Below are 12,640 nucleotides of genomic sequence, written 5' to 3' on the forward strand. Positions count from 1 at the left end.
GGGGGGGGGTGGGGGGGAGAAAGCACCCCCACCCCACCCCAATGGGGCCTAGTGACGCTGCATTTTTCACCACTTTTCGACCCCATTAGGATCCTAGCCACAGTCGACCCTATGGGATCCAGCCTTCACTGCTCAGTGCTTAACCACTACACTCTGGGGCCTGTCTAGTGCTAACCCTTCTCTGATGCATTGCGGACTCCTCTGTACTAGAAGTATGTACTGCATAGACCTCTGTCCACTGAGATGTTGGGCAATGCTTCAGAGAGTGCTCTAGGGGTACTCAGATAGCACTAGGCACATACACCCACAAACCTATATCCATGCCTTCGGTCTCTCCTCATGAGAGACTTGGTACAAATCACGGAATCTAAAATCTGGAAAGGACATTTAAAGTCATTCTCCTTTATTAAAAGCAAGATGACATACAGCAGCTTCTAAGCTAAAGTGACCTCCTGAGAGGTCCCACTTCCAGAAGGAACCTAGGAATCCCAAATCCCATTCACGGTCTTACCTAGGATTCAAATGAACATGTATTGAGTACTGTCTGTGTGATGAGCATTTTCCATATTATCAGACTTAATCTTCCCACCCATGCCACTGTATGACACTGTCCCTGTACTGCAGACTCTTACTGGGAACTAAAGCTCAGGGAGATCAAGTGAGCTGCCCTTGGCCACAGAGTGAGGAGGTGGCAGAGGTCTCGGCCTCATTTGTTAAGCTCATATCTCTTCCGCTTACCACATTCTTTCTCTCCTAGGATAACAGCATTTTTAAAATGTTTTTTGGAAGAAGAAATATGAAAGATATTCATGACACCAGCATTGAGATCTTGAGCTCCACAAGCCCAAGGAATCCACTCACAGGCTCTGCAAACGCATTGTCCCAGAGGACGGTGGCCGTCGCATTGTTGTCCTGGCTGCCGTGAACAATCACCACCACTGGGAGGGACAGGGTCTAAAAAGACAGAGAGGAGACTGAGCTCTCACAGCCTCAAGTGCGTCCCTTTCTGTTTTTCTTATTGTCACAATACTTTTGTTCTCCAAGTTGCAGTAAATGTCACCCTCGAATATAGAATTGGAACAGTCCTATGAATAAAATGACTTTTCACACTGGCGTAATCTCAGACATGGCTGATATTTTTACAAGTCACGTTACGTAGATATTTCTGAAGGATGGAGTCAGTTTCCCAAAATTCTATGGAAAACAAGAGCGAAAAGAGTATAATAACATTTCTGGGAAAAAAAAATAACAAGCAGCAAATGTTTAAATCTTACCACGCTCTTCACTCAATTTATGCTGAGTAATGTCTCTCATGATTCATTTTTTACCTACACCTGCAGTTATTCCAGTCTGTTATTACTTATTCATGTCTTAGGAGACTCTAAGACATACAATTCTAAGGATGTAGCCTCCCCATTTTCTGTTAATCAATATTCAAAAAGAAGATACAATTTGACCCATGGTCTTTTGTCCCGTGAAGTATCTCACACATAGACACACACACAGAGCGGAGGAAGGACTTTACCTTGACTTGAAAGACCAGTTCATTCCCACCAACACTAAACTGTGACTCAAACAGGATTGTAAATTTTTCTTCTGTCACCGACTCTGCTCCGCGACGGTCAGACCTCTTGATTCGCTTCAGGGACTACGAAGGAGAAATGGAAGACGATAAAGCCCTCGAATGGACAGCGACAAACTGTGTTTCCTCTTCTCCCAGCCTCACCATGTTCCTGAAGTGGGCGCTGAGGGTGCCTGTGGCCTGGTGATACTCCATGACGCAGCAGTTGTTCAGGATCTCGCCGCTGTAATCACTGCAAACCAGACAGAGATGGGCTTCAATCAGGGCCTCGGAGCACATGGGGTAGGGAGGATATTTAGAGTAGGAAGAAATAAAGAAGGTTAGTAAAACATGTCATCTAGAGGAGCTATCAGCCAAATAAAATATGAGGGGACAGGACCAGCAGATGGCGCAATGGTTACGTTGTTGGACTCCCCCGTAGTCGACTGTGGTTAGAATCTCAGACCCGGGAGCTTAAAACTCAAGCTGGGCACCTGTGTATGCATGCCCAAAACCCCAAGAGGAGAAGTGAGGAGAAAGGATTCCAGAGTGGCCACTCCCCCCCCCAGGGGGGTGATTTCTAGCTTTCTGTCTCTGTCTCTCTGGTGAGCACATGCAACCTACAGCAAAAAAGCTCTCTTAAAAAAGCTGAGGGGCCTTTGTATTTTAAATTTTCATTTTTTTAGAGAAAAATGAAATTAAAGTATACATTTATTTTAGTACCAAAATATTTTTAAGTCCATGCATAGTTTTTATCCATAATATGCATTTTCCATGAATTTATGAAGATCCCCTCAAATATTTTTTTGGAAAGGTTTTTGCTATAGGGCGCGTGCGCTCACCAGAAAGACAGAGAAAGACAGAGAGCAAGAAATCACCCCCCGCAATCCCTTCTCCTCCATTCTCCTCTTGGGATCTTGAGCACACAGGCACACGTGCCCGGCATGAGTTTAAGCCACCAGGTCTGGGATTCAAACTGCGGTCAGCTACATAGGAGTCCAGCAACATAGCCGTTACACTAACTGCTGGTTCTGATCCCCTCAGACTTAAGTAATATTTCTAGAGGTATCTTTACTGAATGACACAACATCATACTCTTATAGAAGGACCTTCTATATGCTTTCTCTGATCCAGAAGAGGTCAGAGTGGCAAATGGAATCTGACCCTGAAGGCAGAATTACTTCCTTCCAGCTGCAAGGACCCACAGAGAGCAGCTCAGAGTAAGCAGCAGCGGCGCTTACTTGCGCGTGTTCTCGTTCTTGAGCAGAGCCTTGGCCTGCTGCTCGCTGATGATGGTCGCCTTCACCTGCGGGGGGTTCATGTGCACGTTCAGCTTCCCGCCCACCAGCAGGCGCACGGTGGCTGCGAACTTGGTCTGGGTCTTCAGGACCTGAGGGGGCTGCTTCTCGATGATGAATGTGCTGCAGGGGACGCAAGGACCAGGCGGACACTGAGACGGGGCCAGGGGAGGGAAAAAGGGCGGGGGCGGGAGGATCTCCCTGGGGCTCAGCAGGTGGGCCAGGCTCTGCTCCCAGAGAGGCCACGCACAGTCTTGGGGAGCGGGGCAGGGGGAGGCGTACTCAGCAGCTGGCACGGGAGCAGGGCACAAGGGCATCCCACGTAAGGCCCACCAGAGAAACTGGGCAAGAGCAGCCCCAGCTCCACAGAACGTGACGGAGCAGAGAGGGGGCGGGAGGCAGAGAGCCAAGGGCTGAGACGCAGCCCCTCCACGCCAGCTATGGGAGCTGCCCCGCCAGGCTGGGTGTAGCCAGGAGGCAGCGGTCACCTGGTCACCAGGGCTGAGATGATGTCTGTGATGGTGGCGTTGACCTCAGCTAGCATCTCCTCCACGGGGCCGGGGATGGGCAGCTGCTGGCACAGGTGCTCGGCTCTGCGGATCTGCTGCCGGTTCTGCCAGATGATCTCGGCCAGCTTCTCACACCTGCACGGGAGCCCCGGGCAACAGCAGGACAATGGCTTCTGCCCCACCCTAGGCCAGAGGCTGGGTGACGCCCAGGCTGGGAGATCCCCAGGCACGGTCCCACTCTCACCCGGCAAGGCTCACCCCAGTGGGACTTCATGTGTGTGCCACCCCCCAGCCACCCCCTGGCCCAGAGCAGAACTCCCTGCTTTCCAGAAACACAGAGTAACACAGCAGGGGTGGCCCATCGAGCCCCACCAGCCAAAGCATCACTCTGCACACCTGAGCCCTGGCCATTCCCCAAAGTGGAGGCTGCCCTCCTGGGGGAGGTGGCAGGAGAGGGGAGCATCTGTATGAGGAACCAGGTCCCCTGGGGAGATGAGAGCTGTCACATCACGGGAGCCACAGGTGCCACGCAGAGGCAGATGCAGCATTGGTCCCTCCACCCACCCTGGCTGGCGCCCCAGTACCAGGACTGCAGCACGTCCAGGCTGCCCTCGGGGGGCCCGCCGTTCCCCGCCAGCTGCTGCCGCCGCTTCCACTGGATCAGCTCATCGTCCAGGATGATGGTTTGTTGCTTCCGCAGCAGCTGCAGGGTCTTCTGGTGCTTCTCGGCCAGCTCCTGAGGGAAGGGACACAGCAGGTCCTGCTGGCTCCCAGGGAACACCTCCACGCAGGGCCTCGCCTAGAGCGGGGAAGGGGCCAAGTCGGCCGCTCCCTCTCCCAGATGGCTCTGCCTCACAGGCCACGTATGAAAGAAGGGTCTGGCCTCCTGCTCTCCAGGGTTGCTCCCCCGGCTCACCCCTGCAGCTGGTCCCTGAGCCTTGGGCTGGGACTTGGGCCTGGAGGAGTCGGCGGGGTGGCACTCACCACGCGGTACTGCTGCAGCGTCTGTGCCTCGCGCTGCAGCCAGGCCTCCAGGGCCACCTGCTTCTGTTGCAGGGCCGTCTCCCGGCTCAGCCGCTCCTGGGGGTTCAGCTGGGCCAGCGGGGGAAACTGGGCTGCAGGAGGGGACAGGGCACCTGTGACCATCATCTCTCAGGGTCCCCCATACTCATTCCAGGGGCTGCTCTGAGCAAGATCCTCAGGGGTCAGACAGCCATCAAGGTTTCCTGGCAGCTTAGCAACCCAAAAGACAAGGCCACAAGGTTTCCTAGCAGCCTAGCAGCCCAAAAGACAATGGTCTCTTCAAACCAGCCTCAGGCCCACCCACACACACTCAGGGTGTAGTTGAGGAGTGTGTTTCCTGTGTCCCCCGAGTCCCTACCCCACAGCTGGCCTTGTAGCCCTCCTTGCACCGGTCCAGCGGGAGCCAGACCCTGGGTTACAAGGGTGCTCTGCATCTACCAGCTGAGTGAATGTGGATAAGTCTCTACATTCTTATGCCTTAGGGTGAAACAAGAGAATCACAGAACTTGCTCATGCATTGTAGAGATGACTTAAGTGGCAATAAGGAAAATGCTCAGAAACTCCCTGGAGGGCCTGAATCCTGCGTGAGGTCAGTTCTTATTGGTTACTGGGCCGCAGTACTGAAATGAAGGTGGCAGAGATGTCCCTCTCACAGGGGAGCCTCAGCCAGAGGCCGAGACTGGCCCAGGGTTGTCACCACCTTGGGGCCTTTTACTCGGCAACAGGACTTTAATGAAGGTGACAGAGATGACTGCCCAGCCTCATCCCTCTCACAGCTTCAGCCAGAGGCTGGCCCAGGGCTGTCACCTCCGGAGCACAGGCTGTCTCTCCTCTGGGATGACTGTTTCTCCAGAAATGCCTAACACACTTGCCCAGGTTAGTCTCCCTGAGCTCAGCAGCCAGGATGGGGTGGGGAGAGCCCTCTGGGGACACAAACCCAGCCAGAAACTCTGAGGACAGGGAGGGCAGGGAGGCAGCACCACTCCACTCTGGCTGCTGGGAATCCCACCAATGGCAGGAGTTGTGGGGACCGAGGCTTGGGGACCTTTTTCAAAGTATCTGTCATGAAACACTTAAGGCACAGGCAAGTAGGAAGAGTGATCCAGGGAACACCTATGTACCCATAACCCACCTAAGAACTCGACCATCTGACAGTGAGTGGCACCTGCACCTCCTCCCTCCCCTGGGTGCCCACCCCTCCCTCCCTCCGAGAGAGGGGTCAGTTCGCCCTTTCCAGTAACCTGTGTGCACAGCCCAGGGTCCTTCCTGGGGCTGAGTCCAGAAGGTGTGTGCATCAGTGTGTCTCCGTCAAGTCCCTGCTGGCCTCTGAGGGCCATGTCACACTGACCTGCTCCCTACCCCCGAGAACACACAAGCTGGCACAGACCAAAGCAACCCTGCACCTCCAGGAAAAGCCCAGAGTAAGAACTCAGGAATGCAGCTCCAAGCTCAGCACAGGGCCTGAGCAGAAGTAGGATTGTTCGGGCACATCAGAGCAGTCTGGTCCACCACCTGGGAATCTGTGCCCTGCAGGGAGGTGGTGGGATCCCCACACCTGGGTTCAGCCTCTGCGTGGGACTGACCCAGAGGCAACTTGTGGATGTTTCTGGGAAGGAGGCCAGGGAGACGTGTGGCAAAGGGACAAGTAGATCGACACTCTGTCTCTGAAGGGGGAGCTTTACACATGGGACGGTGCAGGTATCACCCAGTGAGCCCTACCCGAAATCCAAACCTAAGCCACACGCAGGAACCAGGACTCCAAGTACAGGGTCATAGAGACTGTTAGTCAATCAAAGGTCTCAGGTAGAAACACTAGCCTGAAATCTCCTCTTCCCACTCCAGGAAGTGGCTTTCTTTTTTCGAGGGTCAGTTCAGGATGGGTTCAGATGGGAAGAAGACATGTTAGTGTCATCCTGCCCACCTTTAATGAATATCTATGACGTTTCAAGAAGGTGCTGGCTTTAGGGTACAGACATAAAAGATATAGTTCTTTCCAGAAGACTTCTAGAATAGTGGAGAAGCAGTCAATAAATAACATTAACCTAGTTGCAAGGTAGAGCCCACGTACGGCTTAGAGGAGCACACATGGGCTATGGATGTGTGTGGAATGGGCTGGTGGCTGCCAAGCTACCCGCAAGCAAAAAGAGGAAACTGAAAGCTGAAACTGCAATTTTCCATAGGGTCGAGAGGGGGCGCTGGTGAGTCTCCATGGCGTCAAGACTGTCTGATGTCCGTGCCCCAGGTGCCAAGCAGGGTTTTTACCCAGCTAGGGGGCTTTGTCACAATGACTCCCTGAGGAGCATGAGGGTACTCTGTCCCAGGAAGGGACTCTGAACAACTATAATCAAACATTAAAAGCTGTTCACCACCATCAGCTTCTTGGCCCTTATACTATCCCTGCTTAGAAAGGTTCTTCTTGGGCATAGTGGCCCTAGCCCTATAGCAAAAACTACTGGAGGCTGAAGGATTGCAGCATTGAGAAAGGTTCTTTTCCTTTTTTAAAAAAACAAAGAAAAGAGGGACCAGCAGTTGGTGTAATGGCTATGTCGCTGGACTCCTATGTAGTCAACTATGGTTTGAGTCCTGGACCTGGAGGCTTAAACTCACGCGGGGCACGTGTGCATGCATGCCCAAGATCCTGAGAAGAGAATGGAGGAGAAGGGATTGAGGTGTGGCCAACCCCCCCGGGGGGGGTGATTTCTCGCTTTTCTGTCTTTCTCTCTCTGTCTTTCTGGTGAGCGCACGTACCCTATAGCAAAAACCTCTCCAAAAAAAAAAGGGAATTATTTTACTTCATTTATTATCATTATTACTTGTTTAATTTGACCAGAGAGAGAGAGAAAGGGAAAGTAGGAAATCAAGCCTCCAGGTCCAGGACTCCAACTGTGGTCGGCCATGTGGGAGTCCAGCACCTTAACTACTATGCAACTTGCTGGCCCCGAGAAAGGTTCTTCTTTAAGCATATAATTATAATACATATTTCCTATTAGTCATTTCAGGAGTGCCTACTATTTAACAAATGGGGGTGGGGTTCCTTCAAACAGTTCATAGAAAATGCTTACTATGAAAAAACTATGCATGAATCTCAAAATATTTCTGAACCAAAATAAACAAGTACTTCTGTTTTTTAAAAGATTATTTATTTTTTCCATGAGTGAGGTGGGGGGAGAACAAGATACAATAGTAACATTAACGTGGACCTTTTTTTTTTTTTTTTAGTTTGTTATAGGGTGTGTGCATTTGCCAGGGGGAGAGAGAGAGAGGGAGACAGAGAGAGAATGAGAAAGCACCCCTCATGTGGGATGGCCATGTTATAATCCATTCTCCACTCTCAGGATTTGAGGCATGCACATACTTGTGCCCCAATTTTTGTGTAATTTTCAAGCCACCAAGTCTGGGACTGAAACCATACATTCGGCCATGTGGGATCCAGTCACCTTAACCTCCACACCACAGGCTAGCCCACCAACATGGTCTTGAAACCACAACCCATCCCCAGCCTCAGTCAGCCCCAGATCATGGGCAAGTATGTTCCAGTGTACTCAGAGAGGTCTCCGGACTTGAACCAGGAACCTCCCATGTGGAAGTGCATCCTATCTTACCATTGTGTCACCCCTAAATTCATACTTTAACTCCAATTTTCCTAAAACCTTTTGTAGTCCTCTCTATACTAAAGAATAACGTCTGGTACTATTTACTCAGACTCCAATCTCCTTCTCCAAATAGGAAATGTCTTCCCCCCACAGCTGAGAGTTCCCCAGGTGTGGGAAGCCTGGGTGAGACCCCCACACCCTCCAAGGGCAGGTGCCATGTCTTCTCTCCTTCCTAAGCCTCATCCTCCTAGTGCTGTCTTCAACACAAATAATTCTGTGCCACTCGGAGAAAGGTCAATGCCTCAGAATGGAAACAGGTTCTCATCCAATCTGACCTGAGTTATTTCCAGTCCTCACTCTTTTCCCTGTGCTCACCTTGGATCCTCAGGCTCTCTTGGTACTGGATGATGAAGTACTCCTGCGTCTGCTGCAGCTTCTTCAGCTCATTCTCTGTGTCCTGCGTGACCAGCCGCAGCTCCTCAAACGTCTGGTTGATCTGCAGGTGTTTCTGGGACATGGCATCAGCAAGACTTCCAGCTGGAGAACTCCCCTGGAGACCGGTCAGAAAAGAATGTAGGGTAGTGGGGGTGGGAGGAGGCCTCAGGCTTCATCCCTAGGAAAGGCCGATGCCCGCTCCTCCAACTGGGATGAGACCCATTGCAGCTCGATTTTGAGTCAGAAAGAGATGTAAAGTCATTTGTGAGAACTGGGGTGAAGTGAGAAAAGTGGAGGAATAAGACCTGACAGAACACACGGCATTTTCACAAGCATAGTGGGAACTACTATTTTAGGTCTGGCCTCCACCAGATCCCAAACAGGGTCCCAAACAGGGCCCATCTAATTCCCTTCAGAGAGAGACTAGAATCTACCATGTCCTGGGTGTCACCTGGGCTGTCCTACTAGTAATGACCCCTCATTCGACATCTACTCACTGACCTGATGCCATAGCCTGTGCTAGGTGTTGGGGACAGGGCTGTGTGAACACATCGTCTGTGTCCTCATTCAAGATATTCTTGTGAAAGAATAATTTGCTTCCACCATTGAAGAAGTGGAACTTTCCATAGGCATCCTGAAGACCTCCAGATGAAATTATGGGGTGTGTGTGTGCATAAACAAGGCCTCCGTGGGTCCAGCCATGTAAGTGACCTGGTCTGATCCATTCCCTTTAACACCTGGCTCAGAGGAGCTAAAGAATCTTTCCTAAGTAGTTTCACCTAATATGAGCATGCCGTTCCTCAAAAACTATTCAATAGTTGGGGTGAAGTTATCTTCCCCTTGCCCACATTGTTTTGTGGTTGCGATATCATCAAGGTAATAAATTGTTAAGAGCAGGACTATATCTTCTATTTCTCTCATGCCCCTCACGACAATGTTCTCTCTAAAGACATATCGTGAGATCTACACTGAGTCAGTCCAGAGAGGTGAGTAAGAATTCCTTTTCCCTCCCTGTACCCATGGGACACTCACATTGTTGGCTTCTCGAACCAGCCTCTGTTCATTGTACAAGATATGGCGGATGCAGCGCACCAGCTCCATGGGGCAGCGATCATATGTATTCTGAAAGAATCCAAGAGTAGATGTCACTTTGTTCCACTCCATGCTATGGCACCTGCCCTTGCCTCAGGATAGGGAGTTCTCGTGATAGACAGGACTGCTGAAGGGGCCAGCAGGTAGTGTGGAGGTTAAGGCGGCTGGATCCCAAATGGCTAGCTGCACGGTTAGAGTCCTGGACCCTGTGGCTTGCAAATCATGCCAGGTGGGTGTGTGCGCATGCCGAAATCCCAAGAGGAGAATGTAGAAGGGATTGGGGTGTGGCCATCCCTGGAGGGTGATTTCTTACTTTCCTTCTCTTTCTCTTTCTCTGTCTCTGGTGAGTACATGCACTCTACAGCATGGAAAAAAAAAAAAAAAAGGCCCCTGGAGCCACAGCCACAGTAGCATAATCACAGGAACTGCTGCTCTTCCCATGCCCATGGGAACAAGGAAGGATATTGCCGAAAACCCAGTAACAGTAAAAAGGTAAGATTACTTCTTGCATCTTAATTTGCCTAACATATTAGGGCAACATGCTGGGCAACAGGATAAATAAGCTTTAAAAAGGCCACAAGACGGGCACCATCTTAACTGGGCAATCAAAATTATCAATGAGCGGAGGGGGACACTGTAGGTCTCTGAAGGTGACACCCTAAAGACACAGCATCACTTGCTTAGAATTCTGACCAGGGATGTGCAACATTAACCTCATCAGGAGGAGACATTACGCCAACCCCAAATGAGGAACATTTTATCTTAAAAAAAAACAGGGGTTAGGTGAATAATTTTAAAATATCAACGTAATGAAAGACAAAGTAAGGTTGCAAAACAGCTCTGGATTAAAAGAGATTAAAAAGACATGACAACAGATGCCATATGTGATCTTGGATGAGATCCTGGACCGCAGGGAGTAAAATACCCTAAAGGACATTTTGAATCAGTTAGAAAACATAAATGGAATTATAGATAGACGACTACCTAGAAGTATTATCGAAATGTTAAATTTACTGAAGTCAATTCCAACATTATAATCATGTAAGAGAAAGTTCATATTCTTAGGAAACACGCACTGAAGCACTGATGAGTACAGGGCCACTATGTATTGAACTTACTCTCACATAACTAAACAGTATGTGCGTGGGGTGGGAAGATAGAGAGAGAGAGAATAAGGAGAATACGAGAAAGCAAATGATGGGCCAGCAGGTGGCATGTAGGTTAAGGCAGCTGGATCCTACATGGCCGACTGAGCAGTTCGAGTATCAGACCCAGTGGCTTGAAAATCACAGGGGTGTAATGGATATGTTTTTGGACTCCCATGTAGTCGACCATGGTTTGAGTCTTGAATCCAGTGGCTTAAGATTCACACTGGACGCATGTGCGTGCGTGCCCAAGATCCTAAGAGGAGAATGGAGGGGAAGGGGTTGTGGTGTGGCCATCCCTTCTCGGGTGTGATTGCTTGCTTTCTGTCTCTCTCTCTGTCTCTGTGGTGAGCACACACACCGTATAGCAAAAATCTCTCTTTAAAAAAAAAAAGGAGAAAATCACGCTGGGCATGTGTGCCTATGTGCCTACCCAAAATACCAAGAGTAGAAAGGAGGAGAAGGTATTGAGCCATGGCCATTATCCCTGGGGAGGGGCAGTGGTGATTTCTCGCACTCCCTCTCTCTTTTTCTTTTTCTGTCTCTCTCCAGCAAGCACACTATAGCAAACTTAAAATAAAATGCAAATATCAATAGCAATAGGTGACGAGCATATTTAGTGGTTCTTTTTAAAAAAGAATTATTTATTTAATCATTGATTATATATATTCATCATCATTATTTTTAAAGAATTATTTATTTACTATCATTATTTTAAAATTTGTTACAGGGCATGTACACTCACCAGAGAGAGAGAGAAAGCAAGCCACCATGACCAGAACTCAAACCACAATAGGCCATGTGGGAGTCCAGCAATCCAACTACCATGCCACTTGCTGGCCCCATTGTTATTTTTTAAATTCGCAATAGGGCAAGTGTGCCCCAGAGAGAGAGAGCGAGACACCAGGTCTGAGACTTGAACTGCAGTTGGCCACATGGGAGCCCAGCACCTTAACCACCATGCCACCTGCCGGTCCCTTTGGTGGCTCTTTATATCAGACTTACAACTTTCTGTAAGTCTAAAGTTATTTTCAAGTAAAAAAGTTTATTAAAAAAGCCACAATCGCAAAATCAAACAAGAACCCCATGCATGCAATGCAGCTCTACAATGCCAAGCTGGAGATGAGTCTCTGTAGGAAGTAGTAAAACAAGGAAGAAGCTCTTCTAGGGAAGAGCCCTAGGTGTGGCTCAGAGTTCACACCCACCTGGAGCTGCTTGGCGTAGTGGCCCAGCTTGATCTTCAGTAAAAACCCATCTTCCCCCACCTGGTGCTCCGCCTTCTTCTGCAGCTCTTGCACCAGGCCCTCCAGGAGCTGGGTGGCCTTAATGTTCTCCTGTGGATTATCAAGATCTATTGAGTCCCTAGGGGAAAAAAATTACATAATCTGTATACATACATGCACATGAGCCTGGATAAATGCAGCCTCAACACAGTACATCTTTTCTTCGACTGAGTGATTGCTTTTCAATGCTCACTGCAAATCTGACACAACAGCCCAACACGAGTGAACTGAATAGCTACATTCATCTATGGGTAAACTCACTAGTTACCTTGGTTGGACTGTATAGTATATTTTCATTTCTTCTTTTTTTTTTTTTTAAACAAAACCATGCACTGCCCTTTCTCCTTCCTCCTCCTGACTTCTCTGGTGCTTATGCTATCTCCTAGAAATGAAGGGAAAAGGAAAGTGCTGTGGGTACTCCAAAGGAAACAAGGGCCCTGATAGCTGCCTATTTATAGTTACTCCTCGAGGGTACGAAAGGGGCGCAATGTCCAGACTCTTCCACGTGTCCTCCCCAGCCTGAATGAGTTCCATGCCTAATTTCACACTCGGTTTCTCTAGAGCATTTCTTTTTTTTTTTTTTTTTGGAGAGGTTTTTGCTATAGGGCGCATGTTCTTGCCAGACAGACAGAGAGAGAGAGAGACAGAGAGACAGAAAGCAAGAAATCACCCTCCAGGGGGGATGGCCACGCTGCCATTTC

General features: G+C 49.5%; 1 protein-coding gene across 1 annotated transcript in view; it reads right to left on the reverse strand.

Annotated features, from left to right (window-relative positions):
- The window catches only part of STAT5B (signal transducer and activator of transcription 5B), a 45,731-nt gene that overhangs the window by 20,118 nt on the left and 12,973 nt on the right, over positions 1-12,640 (reverse strand). Inside the window, exons 5-14 of the mRNA XM_006156008.3 lie at positions 11,862-12,018; positions 9,452-9,541; positions 8,360-8,534; positions 4,353-4,483; positions 3,953-4,104; positions 3,348-3,503; positions 2,803-2,982; positions 1,727-1,814; positions 1,526-1,648; positions 862-954 (exon numbers count right to left, since the gene is read on the reverse strand). Of these exons, the coding sequence (XP_006156070.1) occupies positions 862-954; positions 1,526-1,648; positions 1,727-1,814; positions 2,803-2,982; positions 3,348-3,503; positions 3,953-4,104; positions 4,353-4,483; positions 8,360-8,534; positions 9,452-9,541; positions 11,862-12,018 (1,345 nt within the window). The remainder of the gene's footprint in view (positions 1-861; positions 955-1,525; positions 1,649-1,726; positions 1,815-2,802; positions 2,983-3,347; positions 3,504-3,952; positions 4,105-4,352; positions 4,484-8,359; positions 8,535-9,451; positions 9,542-11,861; positions 12,019-12,640) is intronic.

Source organism: Tupaia chinensis, unplaced genomic scaffold, assembly GCF_000334495.1.
Source record: "Tupaia chinensis unplaced genomic scaffold, TupChi_1.0 Scaffold000477_1, whole genome shotgun sequence".
NCBI lineage: Eukaryota > Metazoa > Chordata > Mammalia > Scandentia > Tupaiidae > Tupaia > Tupaia belangeri.